The sequence below is a fragment of the Marmota marmota genome, unplaced genomic scaffold (genome assembly GCF_001458135.2).
Source record: "Marmota marmota marmota unplaced genomic scaffold, marMar, whole genome shotgun sequence".
NCBI lineage: Eukaryota > Metazoa > Chordata > Mammalia > Rodentia > Sciuridae > Marmota > Marmota marmota.
In genome coordinates, this window is record NW_026000241.1 from 1,463,127 (window position 1) to 1,482,858 (window position 19,732).

At 54.7% G+C, this 19,732-nt stretch overlaps 3 protein-coding genes across 19 annotated transcripts; 2 read left to right on the forward strand and 1 right to left on the reverse strand.

The window, feature by feature from the left end:
• Nucleotides 1–912: 912 nt before the first annotated feature.
• Nucleotides 913–3,252, reverse strand: Tmem205 (transmembrane protein 205). 4 transcript variants are annotated; one of them, XM_015489049.2, is made up of 4 exons: nt 3,123–3,252; nt 2,470–2,578; nt 2,203–2,366; nt 913–1,253 (listed from the first exon to the last, which is right to left on the reverse strand). In XM_015489049.2, the coding sequence occupies exons 2-4, from the start codon at nt 2,567–2,569 to the stop codon at nt 948–950; spliced, it is 570 nt and encodes a 189-aa protein (XP_015344535.1). In that variant the 5' UTR covers nt 2,570–2,578; nt 3,123–3,252; the 3' UTR covers nt 913–947. The 4 variants fall into 4 exon arrangements, with proteins under 4 accessions (XP_015344535.1, XP_015344536.1, XP_015344537.1 ...); XM_015489050.2 differs by having other exon boundaries at nt 3,107–3,172; XM_015489051.2 differs by having other exon boundaries at nt 3,005–3,142.
• Nucleotides 2,954–9,173, forward strand: Ccdc159 (coiled-coil domain containing 159). 10 transcript variants are annotated; one of them, XM_048795573.1, is made up of 14 exons: nt 2,954–3,272; nt 3,475–3,538; nt 4,967–5,070; nt 5,169–5,557; nt 6,057–6,090; nt 6,314–6,402; nt 6,487–6,568; nt 6,720–6,915; nt 7,386–7,453; nt 7,531–7,607; nt 7,939–8,060; nt 8,278–8,360; nt 8,823–8,924; nt 9,095–9,173. In XM_048795573.1, the coding sequence occupies exons 2-14, from the start codon at nt 3,531–3,533 to the stop codon at nt 9,097–9,099; spliced, it is 1,359 nt and encodes a 452-aa protein (XP_048651530.1). In that variant the 5' UTR covers nt 2,954–3,272; nt 3,475–3,530; the 3' UTR covers nt 9,100–9,173. The 10 variants fall into 10 exon arrangements, 9 of the variants coding, with proteins under 9 accessions (XP_048651530.1, XP_048651529.1, XP_048651534.1 ...); XM_048795572.1 differs by having other exon boundaries at nt 3,131–3,272; nt 3,438–3,538; XM_048795571.1 differs by lacking the exon at nt 2,954–3,272 and having other exon boundaries at nt 3,352–3,538.
• A 147-nt stretch (nt 9,174–9,320) lies between these two features.
• Nucleotides 9,321–18,188, forward strand: Plppr2 (phospholipid phosphatase related 2). 5 transcript variants are annotated; one of them, XM_015489046.2, is made up of 10 exons: nt 9,321–9,914; nt 11,049–11,220; nt 11,834–11,913; nt 12,662–12,850; nt 12,977–13,112; nt 13,988–14,259; nt 15,176–15,352; nt 16,228–16,350; nt 16,659–16,710; nt 16,842–18,188. In XM_015489046.2, the coding sequence occupies exons 3-10, from the start codon at nt 11,848–11,850 to the stop codon at nt 17,183–17,185; spliced, it is 1,359 nt and encodes a 452-aa protein (XP_015344532.1). In that variant the 5' UTR covers nt 9,321–9,914; nt 11,049–11,220; nt 11,834–11,847; the 3' UTR covers nt 17,186–18,188. The 5 variants fall into 5 exon arrangements, with proteins under 5 accessions (XP_015344532.1, XP_015344534.1, XP_015344533.1 ...); XM_015489048.2 differs by having other exon boundaries at nt 16,228–16,334; XM_015489047.2 differs by having other exon boundaries at nt 12,737–12,850.
• Nucleotides 18,189–19,732: the final 1,544 nt, after the last annotated feature.

Genomic DNA, 19,732 nt, shown 5'->3' on the forward strand with positions numbered 1-19,732 from the left:
GGCATTTGTAGTTAAAACTACCTTTTACCCATGAGGAAACCAAGGCTCAGAGAGGGGCAGCTCTTTGCCTGAGGCCACACAGTAAGATCTTTTTTTTTTCTTTTTTTAAAATATTTTTTTAGTTGTAGATGGACACAATACTTTTATTTTTATATGGTGCTGAGGATCGAACCCGGTGCTTCATACATGCATAGAGAGCGCCGCACTCTACCACTGAGCCACAACCCCAGCCCCCACACAGTAAGATTTGACATAAAATAAATAAAATTGGCATTTAGATTTTAAAAAGAAGCCGTGTTTTCTTCAAGCCAGTAGGACAGTAGTTACAATAGTTCAGGATTTGTTGGCGTTCAAGCAACTGGCTAAATTCTGCACATCCATGTCTCAGGAGAACAGTAGGTTCTTTTTACGTGTGCCACACAGGTGAACTGAGATGCAGTGCATTAGTTAGGAAGGGCTTGAATATGCTCAGTAACAAACAGCACCAAAGTCTTCACAACACACAATAACCAATGACTGGTTCTCACAATGGTTGCAGTGGTAAAGGGAAAATGCAGCATGGTATGTCCTGTCTTGAAACACCTCTCCTTAGAAGAGACCCATGCCACATCCGCTCACATTCCATTGGCCAAAGCAAGTCACACAGTCACTCCCAATGTCAGTGGGATAGGAAATTGTCCCTTAGGGATCGGAACCAGCTATTGTTGCAACAATACATGGTATGTTCAATGGTTAACACCATGCCTGCCATACAGCTGGTGCTCAATAAATGGGTATCACTAGTGGAAAGACTTAGGGGCTGTATAACTAACATTCCGAATCATGCCATGTGAATAGGGAAACAGGACCAGAGCTACCCTTGCACACACACATCCCTGCTTCTCATGGGCCGAGAAAACGACAGAAGCCATCTCCAAAGAAGCATTTATTGACATACAGGGTCCATATTAGAGGCTTCTGAGGCCCAGGGCAAGGCCAGCGAGGCAGAACCCATTGCTCAGGAGACAGCCCAGATTGCAAAGAGAGGACAGGCCATGGTAGTGGAAGAAGTTCTGGCGGAGAGCACTGTACTTGGGGTTCTTCTCCCGCAGCTGGCGGTAGGGGTCGGGGCCCTGGAGGCTGCCGGGCACCTCCCCGCCTAGGCCCTGCTCCTTCTCCACAATCTGCAGGGCCCACATGGCAGCTGTAGTGTGCGGCTCCAGCCAGTGGGCATTGATGGTAGCCAGGGTGAGGCTCAGGAGCTGCAGGCAGAGCTGGCAAGCGCAGCGGGAAGAGAAGGTAAGCTGTGCCTGGGGGTGGGAGGGGCTCTGGGGAGGGCCCCTCTGCATCCTCACAGTCCAGAATGGTATCAAGACAGCATTGAATCAAAGCCAGCCCCCCCCCCACTTCCCTGGACCCAGAAAGAGGACCTGAAGCTGGCGGCCCCTAAGGAAAGGCCGTGGGGGTGGCTCCATCTCCTCTATTCCCCCTGAGCCTCTCTCCTCTGACACCCAGACTGAAAGTCCACGGGGCAAGGGCTTGTCTCCCCATCTCCTGTGTTCCCCCAAACTGTGGCTATCTAAGGGCAGGATCTCTCTTCCCAAAATTAGGACAGAGAACTGACTGACTCCTCATTATCCCAAAACATGGAGCCCATCTCTCCTCTAGCCTCAGCCCAGACTCCATAACTTGGGTCCACAGGAAGTGACTAAAACATCTGTGAAATTCTAGTCACCCATAATCCTCTTCTGTCTCTAGATTATTCTTGTCACACCTGTCAGGCCTAACCTGCCCACATCTGAGAAACTTAGTGGGCAAAGGGAGAACAAGGTAGAGAAATCTGAGATGCAGAGATGGTCCCTTGCCTCATGGCTGGGGACATGTGTGAATGGGGTAGGGAACCCTAAATCCCCAGTTGGGCTGGTTTTTAAACAATGAGCTGGGGTCAGAGTCCCAGCACAGCTGAGTCACCTCAGCTTGGCAACAGGCCCAGCCATGGGGAAGAGAGGGAGCAGCAGCCACGAGAGAGATACTGGAGGATAGACAGGACTGCTGGGGACAGTTGTGTAGACTGCGCACTGCTCAAGGATAGCCAGTGCCCAACTCTGTCTCCACCAGGAAGAAGGGGCATGATTTCTTTCTTCCTCAAAGGGATGATCATAGGTGGTCATTGGGATCTTGGAAACAAGTCTCCAGAAGATAGTGGCACTCAAGACTGCGTACCTGGCTGGCCTCCCAGAATGTAAGCTGAGCCCAGGCACGCTGTGGAGCCAAGATGCAGAGGTTGATAAAGGCACAGCCCATGGAGATGTAAAAGTAGAAAGGGAAGAGTTTGCTCTGCACGAGGCCGAAGGTATGTCGGGGAAGGGTTCGGAAAAGCAGGAAGCCTGTGAGGTAGGGGACCACATGCCTATTAGGACACTTCCAGGTTCCCCTCCCATTTTGATCCCCACCCTGGGTATCCATGATGGCCAAAAAGAGGGTCCCTACCTGAGGCGAAGGTCACCCACATTTGCATGCCCCAGGCACCTGACAAGACCAGTAGATGGACCACCTTAATCAGTCCTCCTGGGTTCCCGCCTTCCTCCATCTTGTTGCCCTGGGAACAGGCACCAAGTTATTCAGGGTTTTACCTTTGCCCTGTGGCCTTAAACTCTGTGAGTCTGCTCAGGGTGAGGGTCACAGTCGATCCAACAGCTATCCAGGGAAAGCAGCCCAGGAGTGGGGGTGGGGAGACCCAAAGTAGTCCTGTGACAACCCCGACCCCAACTCACCAAACGTCAGCACTCGAGATCTCAGGCTCCCTAGACTACCCCAACACTCCTGCCACCTCTGAGCCCCTCAAATGTCCGTCCCAACAGCTCAAGCCCGCAGCCCTAGGTCTTCAGAGATCACCCTAAGTATCCCTCCGGGGATCCAGTTCTAACAGCCAAGGCCCCTCCTCTCCAACAGGACCCGACATATCCTAGGAAGACCCTCTCCCATATTCTCCCGAAGGCCTCGTCTCTCCTGGGAAAACCCAAACCTCATCCGAGGACACCGATCCCACTGTCGGGAGCCCGGGCCTCTGCCCGGAGCCCCCGGAGTCGGAGACCGCAGGCGCTGGGGCCAGTCTCCAGGGCCGTACCGTCCGAACTCCGTACCTCTCTCCCGCGCTCCGGGGCGGACCGCGGACCTCCCGGGCAGCCTGCAGCCTCGCGTCGGGACCCGCCCCAACCAAGAACTCGTCCCGCCTCCAGCTGAGTCCGAAACCAATCGGATCGTAGCTCTGCAGCCCCCGTCCCGCCCTCCAGGTATTGAGTAATCGGCTAGCGAGAAGCAGCCTGGAATCCCGCCCCCTCTCCAGGCTTTCATCCAATGACATCGCGGCTACTAAGGCACCAAATAGGCCTTCGGATCCCTCGGCGGAGGGCGGAGCTAAAACGCCGGCCACACCCCTCTCTGTGACTCTTTCCTAGGCCTCCGCGCCTAGGAAATACGATGGTGCCCCCATAGGATCAAATTTCAGCGTCACAGCTGGGGACTGGCTTCGCGGTCCCTGATGGGAGAGCATGAACAGGTTGGTGGTATGCGGTAGGTAGGGATGGAAGGCAGTCCGGAGCTTGTCTAGGGCAGGATTCACGACCTGGGGGCGGGGCCCAGGCTGCTGACCCCGCCCCCTTCCCAAAGAATTCTCCCGGGAGGATGGCGGAAGAATCCATCAACTTTGGTGGGCAGGGAAGGGTAGGCACGACTTCCTGCAGCTGAGGTTCAGATATGGCTTTTCTTTTCCCTCTCCAAATCTCTCAGATCCCCCATGGTCTTCAGGTCCGTCACCACTATGTTAAACTGCCAACATTGACATGGATCAATATACTGAATCATGCCAACCCCGTAAAATGGATACAATGATATCCTATTTTCGTGGTTGGAGACACTCTGAGGCATAGAGAAGCCCAAGAATTCTCCAACACCACACAGTTGGGAAGCAGCAGAGCTGGGATTTGACCTTCCAGCTGGAGGGTGTCGTTTCTTATCCGTGATGCTCTCCTGCCTCAGAAGATGAGGATCTCCCTAAATCAGTGTCTCTTGAAGGGGTCCCTAGAAAATTTCAGGCAGAATAACCTGTACATTACAGGGTTGGTGTGAAGATTTAGTGAACACTCAGAAAATATGAGCCTAAAAAAAAAAAAAAAAAGGATTAATAGAGGTTTTCCGATGGTGTGCCAAGTAGGGTTTTGTAGGAGCCTCCAGGTAGACTGGGCCAGGGGAAGGACACCAGGCAGAGGGTTCAGCAAGGGCAACAGAAGAGGAAGGTAGAAAAGTTTGGAGAACTGGCTGAGTGTAATCCAGGGCAAGGTGCCCTTCACCTGGAAGTTTTTCCAAATAGATCTGCCCCAGGTCTTTCCATCTGTGTCAGCTCTGATTCTACAGGAGGGGCCATGTGAGATCCAGAGCTAAGTTATTTCCTGTTCCCAGCCTTAGCTGGCACAGGCCTGGGCTCAAATTGAGCTAACATTTATTGAATAGATATGCCCTGCCTCTCCTGCTCACCCACTACTGGTTTTATTCACCTGTAGGGCCAGGCCCAAACTCCTGTGCTTGGCTTCAGTGCCTTAGCTGAGCTGTTCTACTGACTTCTTGCTGCTTTCTCTTGGATGCTGCCTTCAGCCATCCTGAATTTACCAACACAGAACATGAGGTTCTACATCTCCAGACTTTGCACATGCTATTTCCTTCCAGGAATGGCCTCCCCTTAAGGGCCAGTATTAAGGTCCTTTGCATCTCTGGGCTCTTCCAAGGCCTTATTTCTTTGGAGTCTTCTAGGTCCTCCTTGTTGCCCCACCTAACCGCTGGGAGTGGGATCATCTTTCATCCAGCTTCAGCTCCTACCATAACTGAGAGGCTGGGTATTCAGAGCTGAGGCCTCTCTGGGTTGTCAGGGAGGGTCTGGAGTGTTGGGATACGAGGGGTGGTCTCAAAGAAACTTTTGTCCCCCTCTTCACAGTGACCCTCTTTTGGCTGGCCTACCCCTGGACCAGGACTACTCTGTACCCCCTCACTCCCCTTCTCATTCATCCTCCAACGTGTGTTTGCCTGCTTATGGGAAGTGTGAGTTTGTTGAGGGGCTGCCTTCAGGCTGGAGAGGGGAGGGGCTGGGGATGCAAGGCATGCTCTGGCCTGTCCCTCAAGGAAGTCCTCCCCACTAGGGTCTTCTTCAGACAAAGCTGTGGACTGTAGGAGTTATTGGACCAGGACCACAGAACCAGAGACCTTGGAACCTACTGCCTCTGAGGACACAGTGAGGATTATAGATTGGAAACCAGGGTGGGGCTCGGGACCTCAGCCACATGGGGCTCCCTCCATTTCTAACCCAGACCAGCAGGAGCACTGTAATGACCAGGATCTTCTGAAGAGGCATCAAAACACAGCCAAGGTCACCCCACCCAGGAAACCCCTTCAGTCTAGGAAAACACTGCAGTATACTTCTGTGGGACTTAGGGAAGGGGTTATGGGGCAGGGGGACCTTCAAGGGTACTCAAGCTATACGTGTTCAGCACCTAGAACAGCGTCCTCCTCTCATCAGGATCTCCATAATGTAAGGAGTGGATGGAAGGGATGTGCAGTCATGTTATTTGGTGGGGTTTTTGTTTGTTTGTTTGTTTTGCTGTGTCTCTGGCTGTGATTTGGCTTGTATGTCAAAATGTGAGCAAATGGATGCCTGGGTTTTACAACCTAGCATGCATGGCTGTGCCTGAGGTTGGATGTCTGGGTGTATGTATTTTGGCAACCGTGTGTAGTGCCATTGATGCCCACTGCAGACATTGTCAAGGCTGTTTGCCCCTACGGAGGAGGGCCATCACCTGAGCCCAAGCCAGGGACAGGGCTGGCATCTGCTATCAGGGGCAACTTACAGGTCTACACACATGTGGGATGTGCCACACAGTGCATTTCTGAGCATGTGCAAGCCAGATGTGCCTGGAGGCAGCTTTGCCAGCGCTTGTGGTTTGGGACACCTATATCTCAGAAGACCCAACTCTTGTCCAACCTTCCAAATTGGGCCAAATTTCCACTCCCTTCTTGTCCCCCTTCCCTAGAAGCCCTTGGAGACCAACTCTTCCAAAGTCAAAGGTAAGAACCCTCCTTCCCAATGTAACTGTGGGAAAGACCTGGCTGTTCCCCTTCCAACCTCTGCCCTGCAGATGACCACCATTATCACTAACCATTCACCCCTGCTCCAGCTTCAGCAGACCCCCAATCTGTACTTTACCCCAGCTTCTATCCCAATCTGAGCCTCTGCTGATTCTGTGCTGCCCTTGTCCCCACCCCAGCTCACCCTTACTTCTGCCCACAGCTAAGTCTACGATGATGATTCCTGACTCCCAGAAGCTCCTGAGATGTGAACTAGAGTCACTCAAGAGCCAGCTACAGGCTCAGACCAAGGTAAACCGCCCTGGCCCCATCCTCAGCAACCTCTGCCCCACTTTGCCCTCCTTCCTACCCCAGGCCTGACCTCTTCCCTCACAGGCTTTTGAGTTCCTGAACCACTCTGTGACCATGTTGGAGAAGGAGAGCTGCCTGCAACAAATCAAAATCCAGCAGCTTGAAGGTAAGGACTGGATGGAAGTCAAGGTCAGGCTGGTGGGTAGTTCTGTCAGGGTCAGCCAGTCTGAGTTCCAGGACCCTGTCAGGCCAAGATTAGGGCAAGCTGGGCTTAAAACTGACCTCAGGGCTCAGTCAAGGTCCCAACCTCTCTGCAGAGGTGCTGAGCCCTGTGGGCCGCCAGGGAGAGAAGGAGGGCCAGAAGTGGGACACAGAGCAGGGCCGGCAGGAGCTCTATGGGGCGCTGGCCCAAGGCCTTCGGGGGCTGCAGAAGACCCTGCGTGACAGTGAGGAAGTGCAGCGGGTCCGCACCACTCGCTGCCTGCAGCTGCTGGCCCAAGAAATCAGGGACAGGTGGGTGTTGACAGGAGGGCAGCCTGACGGCTGGGAGAAGCAGGGAAGGCCAGGAAGAGGGACAGGGGAGAGGCCTGGGAAGGGGATGAGGGCTCAGTGAAAGGCTTGGGGGATAGGAGGAAGGGATGAGTGGCTCAGGGGAGATTGGTGGCTGGGGAGAGGGTGCTGGGGAGGCTGGGAGACCAGAAGGCAGGGGAGACCGGAAGCTGGAGGTGGGATGGGGAAGGAGGCTAGGGACTGAGGAGGCTGGGGTGGTATGGGAGGCTGAGGGGGGAAGGAGGCAGGAAGATGGAGGCCAACAGAGTGGAGAGGCTGAGAAGAGTGGTCAGGAGGAGAGGAGTGGGAGGTAGAGGGACAGTAGTAAGAGGAAGGTAGGCAGGTGTGTGTGGGGGAACAGATGGGGACCTGGGAGGCAAGGGAGACCTGGGAGAAGGTAGCAAGTATGGGTCTAGTCTGCCCTGTTCCCTCAGCAAGAAGTTCCTGTGGGAGGAGCTGGAGCTGGTACGGGAGGAGGTGACCTTCATCTATCAGAAGCTTCGTGAGTGCCTAGAGCCTACAGCCAAGAGGGGGGGGCCTGTTGCTGTGATTGTCCCCCTGAGCCCCCTCCCCCCACAGAGGCACAGGAGGAGGAGATCGCGCAGAACCTGGTGAACATCCAGAAAATGCAGAAGACACAGGTGAAATGCCGCAAGGTGAGCGGAACAGATGGGGGACCCTGGGCAAGGTGGGAGTGTGGGGTCTCTACCAGCCTCTGCCATCAGACTGGAGGCTGGGTTCAAATCCCAGCTCTGCCACTTACCACTGTGCAAGCACAGGTAAGTCATTTTGTGTTTCTGGGCCTCAATTTGTTCCTCTGTGTCACGGGTATAATAATGACATAGCTCTCCCTGATCCTGTAGCTGGGTTCACTGAAGGTTAAGTGCTTTGAATGCATCCTGGCATATAATAAGTTCTCATAATGGTCCCCTTTCACCATCGTCATTATTATCATTGTGTCTGATCTCTCATCCCTGCGGATCCCAGGTCCTGACCAAGATGAAGCAGCAGGGGTTTGATCCATCTGCCTGGCCAGAGACTGAGGAGGTGCCACTGGGGGGCAATGGCTGCTGGAAGGATGACCTCCAGAAGGAACTGAGTGACATATGGTGATGCCCAGCCCTCGGTCTGACCTCTAACTGCTGAGCCTCATCTGACCAGCTCCCTCCAGTTCCATCTGGCAGTGACCACTGGAACCTGGAACCCATCTGAGTTCAGACCTCCCTCTCCCCACAGGACTCACCTTCCCTAGGGTTCCCCCCTACGTAGTCCCCACCTGGAGCAGTCCAGTGTCTTGGGGGATCCACATCTCTCCATCTCCCATAGGTCTGCTGTTCATGGGCTGCAGAACTCCATTGATGGCCTTACTATGTCTTCGGGGGTCCACCCCCGGGCTTCAAGCCTCAGGGGTGAGGAGACTGAGCATCACTCACAAGTGGGGGGTGGAGTAATTAGCCAGCTTTGCTTAGTGGGGTCATGTTCAGAGGTTCTATTAGAGAGTCACATCTTTCGAGATTTAGTATCTTTTTTTCCCCCAGTACTGGGCATTGAACCCAGGGGTGCTTAACCACTGAACCACATCCCCAGCCCTTTTATCTTTTATTTTCAGACAGAGGTTCCCTAAGTTGCTGAGGCTGACCTTGAACTTGTGATCCTCCAGCCTCAGCCTCCTAAGTCATTGAGATTATAGGGATGTGCCATCACGCCCAAGTGTTGGGTCTTATTTTATAGTTAGGATTAGGGTTAGGGTTACTGTTACATTAAGTAATGCTCTGAAGTCACATTAAGGAGTTATGGGAGGTTTCATCCAGGGGTCATTCAGGGTCACATTCAGAGCTCATGTGTGAAGGGCCACAATGTCTCTTCCACAGGCCACAATGGGCACCGGTGCCTGAGCCCTCCACTCCCCTCCTGGGACTCAGACTCAGACTCTGATAAGCCACAATTCGGCAAGAGCCGATCCTTTCCACACGGTGAGGATCCTCCCTGACCCCCACCCCACCCATTTCCCTTCTGGCCTGCCGTTGATTCCAACAGCACAGACCCTCAGGACCACCCCAGCTCCCTCCTTGGGCATCTGGCCCCTGACCTGAAGCCCTGGAGTCCCCTGGGCCAGGCCCTGACCCGCCCTCTTTCTCCACAGATTGAGCAGCCGGGACTGCTCTTCCTGAAGACCCCTCCAGACAGAGAATAAACTAGCCGAGATCCTCCTCCACCCCTGAGGGCTTGCTCCTGTCCTTCCTGTGCCCTCCCTCCATTTACTCCCACCATTTACTTCGCAGTGTCAGGAAAGATGTAGGGACCCCAGGGACTGTTCGAAATGTGCGGGCTAGAGTCAGGGGATAGTGAGACCAGACTTAGTATATGACAAGGTCAGGGGTCAGTATGTCCAGACACGAGTGACCAAACAATCTCTCCAAAGGGCCTTTTCTTTCTGGGGAGTCCCAAGGATCTGGCTCTCTGCTACAAATTGCTACAAATGCCCAAATGGGGAAACTGAGGCCCAGAGGGCGTGAGGGGTTCAGCGTCACGCTGGGAAGCCCCGCCCTCCCGTTCTCGAGGCCTCCCACCCCAGGGTCCTCCTCCTCCGCCCCCGTCCTTCCGTCCTTCCGTTCCCACCCTCATCTGTGCTAAGTTGCCCCGCTCCGGAGGCGCCGCAAGGCCCCGCCCCTTGGGCGATGCAAATGAGGCTCCGGAGGCCCCGCCCCTCCCGCGGCCGCGGAGCCTGCGCCGCCCCGCCCCGCCGGCCCGACAGTGTCTCCGTCTCCGCGTCCGTCACCGCGGCCAGACATCCGTCTGTCTGCCCCGCCGCACCCGGGCCGTCTGTGCGGAGCGGGGGCTCAGGCGGCGGTGGCGGCCTGCACCGGGTGAGGGGGGCCTGGGGCGTCCTCTCACCGCCTCATCTCCTCCGGGGGCTTCCCATCTTCCATCTGCTGGTGGAGGCCCGGACTCCGGTTTCCGAGGTTGGGTCCCATCGGGTCCAGCACCGGGAGGGGGAAGGGAGGCGGCGAGCTGGGGCTTCAGACCGGGCTGGGGGAGGGGAGCATGGGTAGAGGACTCCACGTCAGGAGCCAAGCGATGGGGGTGAGGGTGGCTGAGGGTGACTGATTGTGTGGTTGTCATTGTGTGTCAGTGTGCGGTTGTGTAATTGTTGTGTGGTTGTATGGCAGTGATTGTGTGACTTCGGGTGTGTCCGTGTGTGTGTCTGCTCTATCGTGTGGCTGCTGTTGTCAGTGTCACTCAGATTGTGTGTGTGTGTGTGTGTCTCTCTCTCTCTGATGTTGTGGCTTCTATTTGGCGGCACTGTGATTGCTTTTACTGTATGTGGCCGTCTTGGTGTCAGTATGGTTGTGTGTGTGTGTTATTGTGTGGCTGCTGTTGAGTGTTCTTTCTGATGATGTGAGTGTGTGGCTTGGGTCTGTGATTGTATGCCTTATGTGGCCACATGTGAGTCTTTGTCATGGTCCATGGATATGCCCTTGTGTGACCATGTGGCTGTGGTTGTGGATGGCTCGTTGTCTCTCCAGTGACTGTCAGAATGGATGAGAGACTGTTAATGTGTGTGGCTGCCACTGAAAGCCTTGTAACTGGGGGTGTGACTCTGTGACCCGGTCTGTGACTCCCATTGTGTACGGTGGTTCTCTATACTGAGACTCTTAAGTGTGTTGGCAGCCTGAGTCTACTTCCATGACTGTGACAGGATGAGGACTTGTGTGGGGCTGTTCTTGTAGCTGTGACATGTGTAGGGTCTCCTGGTCTCCCTGACTATGTGACTGTGTGGGGGGACGTGTTTGATCTGTGTGGGTGTCCATGACGGGCTGTGTGCATGCTGTGCCTGGTGTGTGTGTGTGAATGCTGTTAGAAGGTTGTGGGTGTTGGGTACCTGTGTGAATGAGCGCCCTGTCTTGTTCACCATGAGGCAGGCGCCCAGCATTGTGCTCTTGGTCCTCATTGGGACAGATGAATGAATGTCATGGGGGTGCAGTATTTGGGACTGGAGGCTGTGATTGGGTTGTACACTGTGAGGGTGCTAATGTGGGTGACTCTGGGGGCATCTGGGACTTCTGGTGACCCTTACCCTTCATGTCACATGGCAGAACGAGCCTCGTGGATGGAGCTTTGGACCCAGAGTGCCTACCCTTGCCTACCTGGGCCTTAGTTTCCACATCTTCACAATGGGGGTGACTATCCCTGCCCTGCTGGCCACCAGGAGTGGCTGTGAGTCCGTGGTGGCGGCAGCCTGTCAGAAGCCCTAGGGCATTTTCACAGGTGAGTTCAGGTGGGAGAATGGGTGTGAGCTGGTGTGACTGTTGGCCCCTGAAGTCTGGAGACTGAGGTTAGAGGGTTGGCGGAGGGAAGGGGAGAGGCAGCTGGCTGGGAGGTGGGGGAGGAGGGGAAGCAGCTGGGAGAGAAGGCGAGCCTGGCTATCAGCCCGCACCAGATACCACAGCCCATGGGGACTGAGGAGGGGACCCCCAAGGAGGCCATGGGAAAAGGGCCTCACGGAGGGACCCAGCAGGGTTTGGGGGCATGGAGCATGGAGTTCCCCAGGGAAAGAGCAAGGAATCCCCTAAAACCTGGTGGGGGTGGTGTCATGGAGGAGCCCTTCTAAAGGCCAAGTGGGGAGGGTCCTCCTAAAAGGCCTCTGGTTACCGGCTCCGAAGGCTGTAGAAGGGGACCACTGTAGAATCTTTGGGGTCCCTGACAGGCTAAAGGTGGTGTTGGAGTGGAGTATCCCACGGGCCAATGAGGTAGGACCTGGATTGTACAAAGCTGTCCAGAAGGCTCAAGGGGCAGAACCAGTGGTCCCTGTGGCCACAGGGATGAGGCCAGGGTCCCAGTGGTTGCCCTGGCGGTCCCACTCCCTGCCCCTGCTCTGCAGGCCCAGCCTTCACTATGGCGGGAGGGAGACCTCATCCGAAGAGGAGTTTCTCCATCATTCCCTGCTTTGTCTTTGTGGAGGTGAGGACCCCAGAACCTCTCCCAGAGGTGGCACCCCGTCTTCCTGTCTCTTCTATCTCTGCCCAACCTCAGTCTCCCTTCTTTTGCCAGGTCCCCACCTGGATCCATTATTCCATCTCTCCCTAATCTCTCCCTGTTACCCAAGGATCTCCATTGCTGTCCCCCTTCTCTTGAGAAGTGGTTACAAGCTTGGGCTCAGAAAGTGTCCTTCTCTGAGTTCTAATCCCACTCTGCCTTGTCCATCCATACTTCAGGACTCTTAAGTGTGTTGGCACCTGAGCCTCAGTTTCCTCATCCTTAAATGGATGTACTAGGGTCCCTCTCTCCAAGGGCTCTTAGGAATGTAAAATATATAAATTCACAGAGAAAGGCTTAGTGGGAAGCTTCTCTACAGTATAATTTCAGGTGTAATCCCACTGGGTGTGCCGTCTTTCTGTTTTGAGCCTGGGCCCTGTTCTCACTCTTCCTTGGTAATCACTACTCTCCCTCCTCTCTCTCATTCCCTCTTCTTCCCTTTTCTCTCCCACCCCCCTTCTCTTTCCTCTTCTTTCCCCTTCTCCTGTCTTCTCTCACTTCTGTCCTCATCTCTCTCTTCCTCTCCTTCCCCTCTGTTCTTTCCCTCCCTCCTTGTCGTGGTCCCTCTTCATCTTCATGTCTGTTTCCCTTCTTTCTCTTTCTCTGTCTCCATGGCCGCAGAGCCTCTGACCTTCTCTTCTCTCTCTGCTCTCTCCTGCCCTGGCTGGTGCAGTCAGTGCTGCTGGGCATTGTGGTTCTGCTTGCTTACCGCCTGGAGTTCACAGACACCTTCCCCGTGCACACCCAGGGGTTCTTCTGCTATGACAGCACCTACGCCAAGCCCTATCCGGGGCCTGAGGCTGCCAGCCGAGCACCCCCCGCCCTCATCTATGCCTTGGTCACTGCTGGGCCCACCATTACGGTGAGATGGTGTGGGTTGCCTTGGTCAGACCCCGGAGAGGACCTCCCAGGAGGCCAAAAGGCCACATGGGCTGGTGGAAATATGGGCCTGAAGGCCAGGGAGACCCCATCTTGGTCTTGTCCACAGATCCTGCTGGGGGAGCTGGCACGTGCCTTTTTCCCCGCGCCACCCTCAGCCAGCCCCGTCATCGGGGAGAGCACCATCGTGTCAGGGGCCTGCTGCCGCTTCAGCCCCCCGCTACGGAGGCTGGTTCGCTTCCTGGGTGAGAGCCTCGGCCCATGGTCAGCCCTGTAGTAATAGGAAAGGGGGAGGCAGTTGCAGAGGCAAAGGGAGAAGGACTGGTTCTGCCATCATAGAATTCAGAGTATGAAGGAAAAAGTCTTCCAGTTGGCGTGATGGAGACTACAGGGGGCAAAGAGGGACTTGGGTTCAGTTAGAAATAAAATGGAGGTTCTGGAGGACTTGGAGGGGCCTAACCCAACTACAATGGCACATGGAGGAAGAGGGCCCAAAAATGGAACACGGGGAGTTTTGGGCACAGAAGGCGCCATGCCTGTGGCCAAACACAGTGGGTCCTCAGAGCAGGCAGGTGAGACTCCCAGTCACATTACCTGGGGCCCCAATCACAGTTGGTCATGGGGCTGGGAGTACAGCGTGTATCTGAGCATGGCTCCAGTGGCAGAGGGCTGGAGATCCAGCTCTGGCTGATTAGGGCCCCAGGGGAAAAGGGATCAACTCAGCAAAAGTGGGACAGGCATAAAGAGGCCCAGCCATCCTTAGGGTTTTCTTAGGCGGTCCTGGGCCTGGGCCTAATCTGATGGGATGCTGGTTACAGGGTCCAGCCTCTGCTATAATGGGATTCCAAGGCAAGGCCACTCTTGACATAGGATAATCTGAGAGGGACAGAGGCCACATGTTCTTACAGTGAAAGTTCCAGGGGTAGGAGGCTCTGAGGTCCTTCATGGTGGTCCCCAAAGAAGGGGGACCTTGGCCCAGGTATAATATGGTCCCAGGTGTGCTTTAATGGTGCTTCTAGGAACAAGGAATCAAGCAGCTGGTGGAGACTGGGGGCTTTCAGGGGGAGGGCCATTGGGCATCAGGACTGAGGGCATGAACCCCTTTCCTTCCCCCCACCAGGCGTGTACTCCTTCGGCCTCTTTACCACGACCATCTTCGCCAATGCGGGGCAGGTGGTGACTGGCAACCCCACGCCACACTTCCTGTCAGTGTGCCGCCCCAACTACACCGCCCTGGGCTGCTCACCACCCTCACCTGACCGTCCAGGGCCTGACCGCTTTGTCACTGACCAGGGTGCCTGTGCAGGTAGCCCCAGCCTCGTGGCTGCTGCGCGCCGCGCCTTTCCCTGCAAGGATGCAGCCCTCTGCGCCTACGCGGTCACCTATACGGCGGTGAGCACCTGGAGGAGCAGAGGGGTCGGGAACACGGAACACGCACATGAGGTGGGCTGCCGTCAGGAGGCTTCCAGGCCTGGAGCCTTAGATTCCTCACCACCTCCTGCTCCATGAGGCCACGCCCAGGTGCTATGATCCAGTCCTAGGGCGGAGTCTATCGTTAGGGTCCCTGACTCCTCCGCTGGGTCCTGGCCCCAGGACCTGCCCTTGGTGTCTAACCATGGCTCCTGCCCTGGTAACGGCATGCCCAAAGAAGGCTCTTGCCGCCACACTGGGATCAGGACGCTGTCCTGGGAGTGTCGAACTCTGCTCCTTAGGTTCCCACAAGGCAACAGGTCCTGAAGAGTAGGTGGGGGCTAGACGGTGGGCGTCAGCCCTTCCCCTGGGCCTTGGCCCGCCCTTGTTGCCCTTGATCTCTAACTCTCCTGTTTTTCCCTAGTCCCAACCTCTGTTGCTTGTTCCTTTTTCTGGTCTCTGGGATGATGTTCTAACCTGGCAGTGGCCTCCTGGGGCTGGGCATGCTACCCGCTGAAGCTCTTAGAGCTGCCCCTTTGACACCACGTCCTAATCCCATCCTCACCCAGGAAGCGTCTGGGACTTTGTCCAGGTAGTACAAGGGTCCCAGGTCCCGACCTCTGCTCTTTGGAGCTCTGGTCACATTCCCCTAGCCCAGCAGACTGTGTGCGTGGGACTCCATGACCCCAACTCCTTATCCCTCTAGTTGCCATTTCAGTCACATCCCCATTCTGCAAGAGCTCCTTGGAACCCTGGAGTCCCTTACTCTGTGCCTGTAGTCCTGGATGGCGCCCTCCAGCCCCAAAGTTTGATGGTGTTTCTCAGCCTGAAAGACAGTGTCCCCGAGGGTTGATCGACCTCACTTCAGTGTGTCCTCTGATCAGTCTGGTTCCCACAGATGTATGTTACCCTAGTGTTCCGCGTGAAAGGTTCCCGCCTGGTTAAACCCTCCCTCTGCCTGGCCCTGCTGTGCCCCGCTTTCCTGGTGGGCGTGGTCCGCGTGGCGGAGTACCGCAATCACTGGTCGGACGTGCTGGCGGGCTTCCTGACTGGAGCAGCCATCGCTACCTTTCTGGTGAGCCCCAAACCCACCCATCTCCATGGGAGACCTCCCATCGGCCCCTTGGCCTTGGGCTCCACATTACTTTGGGCAGGTCCTTTAACCTGACCCAGGCCTGTATGTTCTCATCTGTGAAATGGAATAAAAGGATCAGGATCATGGCAAGGCCCTGTCTTGGATGCAAAATTGAAGACAAACATTCAGCAATTAAGATAAATAATTTAATGAAATCTTTTTTTTTCTTTATTTTTCTTTTTTCTTTTCTTTCTTTTTTGGTACCAGAGATTGAACTCGGGCACTCAACCACTGAGCCACATCCCCAGCCCTATTTTGTATTTATTTGGAGACAGGTTTTCAGTGAGTTGCTTAGCCCCTTGGTTGGCTTTGAACTTGAGATCCTCCTATCTCAGCCTCCCAAGCCGCTGGGATTACTGCGCTGGCTTAATGAAATCTTTTTAAAAATCAAAATTCATGCCAAGTAATCACAACATACAAAACATTAACATTTTAAATGGGGCTGGGGGTCAGTTCAGTGGTAGAGCGCTTGCTTAGCATGGGTGAGGCCCTGGCTTCCATACCCAGCACCGCAGAAACAAAAAGCAAAAACCACAAACCAAACAACCAAAACCAAAAGAGCTATTATGAAGACAGGGTGAATCCTGCCCTTGACAGTCAGCCTTGCTTGCTTCTCCCTAGTCCCAGCCCTGTGGGTACCTAACTCTTAGTGAAGCGCAAGAGCAGTGCTTGGCACATAGTAAATACCATCAAAATGTTAGCTATTTGTGGAAACCTGAGCCTCAGTTTCTTGATCTGAAAAATGGGGATAATATTTACGTAACTCCTATGCCATTGGCCTCAGGCCTCAATAGGCCCTTTTCTCTCTGTCACAGGTCACCTGTGTTGTGCACAATTTCCAGAGCCGGCCTCCCTCTGGCCGAAGGCTCTCCCCCTGGGAGGACCTGGGCCAGGCCCCCACCATGGACAGCCCCCTCGAAAAGTTAAGTGTGGCCCAGGTAAGGGGGGCCGGGGGCTGTACCCGGCTGGAGAGGGTGGTGGGTGGAGAAGGCCCAAGGAAGCAGGAAGTGGGATGGCAGGGCCCTGGGGAGGTGGAGAGGTCAGCCACACTTGCGGACTAGGTCTCAGGGAGGGAACAGCCCTGAAGACTGGGAGTGCACACCTTCTGCCCCCTGAGGGGACACCATTAATCCGGAGAACTCTGGTTGTCTTTTCCACTGGGTTCTTTGCTTAAAGAGCCTTTCTTGGTTGTGGACGGTGGGTTCCAGGGGTCCTCTAGCCCCTTCCCTCTGCCTCTATGTCTCAGGAACCCGAGGCCTGCAGGCCGCATTCGACACCGGCACGGCTCACCCCATCCAGTGAGTGTGGGGACAGTGGGGGGACAAACAAGGGGGGACTTCCCGGTGGGCAGCCACTGCGCTCTCACCTAGACTTTCATGGCCCCCTGCCAAGATCTCTAATGCCCTGCTCTCTGATGCCTGCCCTCTAGAGCCGCAGAACTGCGCCCGCCGTGGCCACCTGATCCCCAGCTGTGTGTCCTCTAGGGCCCCAGCCATGTGTTCGTCACCTCGTGTGCCCCGCCCTCGATTGAGGTCTGAGCCAACGCCCCTACCACTGCCCTTGCCCCTTCCAGCGCCAACTCCCAGCCAGGGCCCCTCACCTTCCTCTCCTGGACCTGGGGGGCCAGGCGGGGGTGGTGGACGTGGCCGGAAGCTGCTGCTGCCCACTCCCCTGCTGCGGGACCTGTATACCCTCAGTGGACTCTACCCCTCCCCCTTCCACCGGGACAACTTCAGCCCTTACCTGTTTGCCAGTCGCGACCACCTGCTGTGAGGCCCACCTATCCACCCAGAACCTGCCCATGTCCCCCTTTCTCCCCTGCCACACGTGTATGTGCGTGTGCCGTGTGAGTGCCAAAGCCTCCTGTCCACAAACCAGCCAGGCCCTGACATTAGAAGATGGCTGGAAGGATATGGGGGAGGGGAACCCCTGCCTCTTTTGCCCTCTGGGACATTCCAGTGGGCACATCTGCTGGTTGGGCCCTTGTACCTAGGATTGTCCTTTTAAGGGCTAAAGTTTGACTCAATTGGCCATTGCCCAGCCAATGAGAACCCCCAGTTCTCAGAATTCTACCCAAAAGGGGTTTACTCTAGCCAATGGGAGCCTCCCTCTCACTTCTTAGAATCCTCAGGCAAGAGGGCAACTCCAGCCTGCATTCAGTGTCTGAACGGCCAATAGGAGCCCTGGGCTTTCAGAAGTTTAGAGTGGGTGGGTATGATTCCAGTCAATGGGGGACCGCCTGTGTTTAAGTTTGTGCAGAGGAGAGGGGGGAGACGGGTTCATCCTTTGCTACCAGATCCTTTCTCCTCAGAATCACAGGGTCCAGCTGGAGTGTGGGGGGCAGGCTCCCCCATGGCAGGGTCCTTGGGGTACCTCTTCTCCCTCAGCCCCTCCCCCACATGCACCCTCTCACCCAGTCCCACCTGACTCCCTACTTAAGCAGGGCTTACCCCAGTTCAGATGTTTTGGGGTTCAGGGTGCTGTGTCTCCCCTTGCCTGTGCCCAGCGCACCACCCAACCCTTCTGTTATTTATTAGGGCTGTGGGAAAGAACTTTTTTTTCTTGGAACCCACCCTGTTCTTCACACTGCCCCCCATGCCTCAGCCTCATGCAGATGTGCCATCTTGGGGGGCATGGGTGGAGCAGAGGGGGCTCCCCTACCCTGAGCAGCCAAATGCAGTGGGCAGAGGAGACATTGTCCCCCTTTCCTGCACCCTTCTCATCTTTAATAAAGATCTGGCTTCTCATCTTTAATAAAAACCTGTTTATAACAGAAGTTTGGCCACTTGCCTGCCTCCCCCGGGCAGTGGGGTGTGAAGGACTGTGACTGTGGGTCTGGATGGCTGTGAATCTGGGTGTGGGTGTACTGTCACAGTGTATCTGAGGACAACTGTGGAGATGCAGTTGTGTGGCCATGGAGCCAGCAATTTGGGTCAAAATATGGCTTGGCGGTTCTTTGTTGTGTGGCCTCAGGAAAGTTAATTAATCTCTCTGTGCTCTTGTTTCTTCATCCGTCCAATGTAGATAATCCTCACAAGCCACTAGGGCAAACAAATACATGACTGGGGCCTCACATGAAGGTGTTCCTCAGATAGCTGGCCTGTTTCTGACAATAGCCAGAGGGGCAGAGCGAACACGAGACAGGGCAAGGGTGTGAGAGGGAAGGAGGATGCTAGGAGACACTAGGAACCTCCAAGCCAAGTATCTGGCAGCAAGGGACTGATTGGGAGCTTGTGCCAAGTGCCAAACCCCCAAGAACTTAGAAGAGACTGGGGAGGGCAGAAGGACAGGGAGCTCCAGACACTGTGGCTCTGTGGGGCCTCAGACAGGCCATTTGGATCCCAGAGATACTTAGGAACCAGGAAAGGGGAATCTGCTTCCCTTCTTGCCACATTCATTCATTCAACAAACACTATGGGACACCTACCAAGTGTCAGGTTGTGTTAGGCTGCTGAAACAAAATACCATAGGCTACGTGGCTGATAAACAACAGAAAGTTACTTCTCAAAGATCTGGAGGCTGCAAGGTATGGTGGCGCACACCTGTAAACCCAGCAGCTCAGGAGGTTGAAGCAGGAGGACTGCAAGTACAAAACCAGCCTCAGCAACTTAGCAAGGTGCTGAGTGACTCAGCAAGACCCTGTGTCTAAATAAAATACAAAAAAGGGCCAGGTATGTTTCTCAGTGGTTAGTGCCCCTGGGTTCAATCCCCAGCACCAAAAAAAAAAAAAAAAAAAAAAAATCTGGAGTCTGGGAAGTCCAAGATCAAGGCAGCAACAAATTTGGTGTCTGTTGAGGGCCTGTCCCTCTTGGATGGCTGTCTTATTCTACTATGACATGGCAGAAGGAAGAAGGAGCTTTCTGGGGCCTCTTTAATTAGGTCACGAATCTCAGCACCTAATCACCTATGAGAGGTCCCACCTCCCAATATCATTAGGTTAAAGGTTAGAATCTCAACAGGAATTTGCGGGGGGCAGGCACAAGGACCATAGCAGTAAACAGAACAGATACAAATCCCTGCCCTCGTGGAACTCATAAGCTAATACCTGATAAGCAACAAAGAAAATAACCTATATACAGATAGATTCACACTATCAGTTTTTATAAAAGATTGAAAACAAAAAAATTTTTTTTTCATTTTTGAGGGGAATTTTACTCAGGGCTTCACGCATGCTGGACAAGAAGTGGTCTACCACTGAGCTACCTTCCCAGCCTTTAAAAAAATTTATTTTAAGACAGGTCTCACCAAGTTGCCAGGGCTGGCTTCAAAGTTGTGGTCCTCCTACCTCAGCCTCCTGAGTAGCTGGGGTTAAAGGCATGC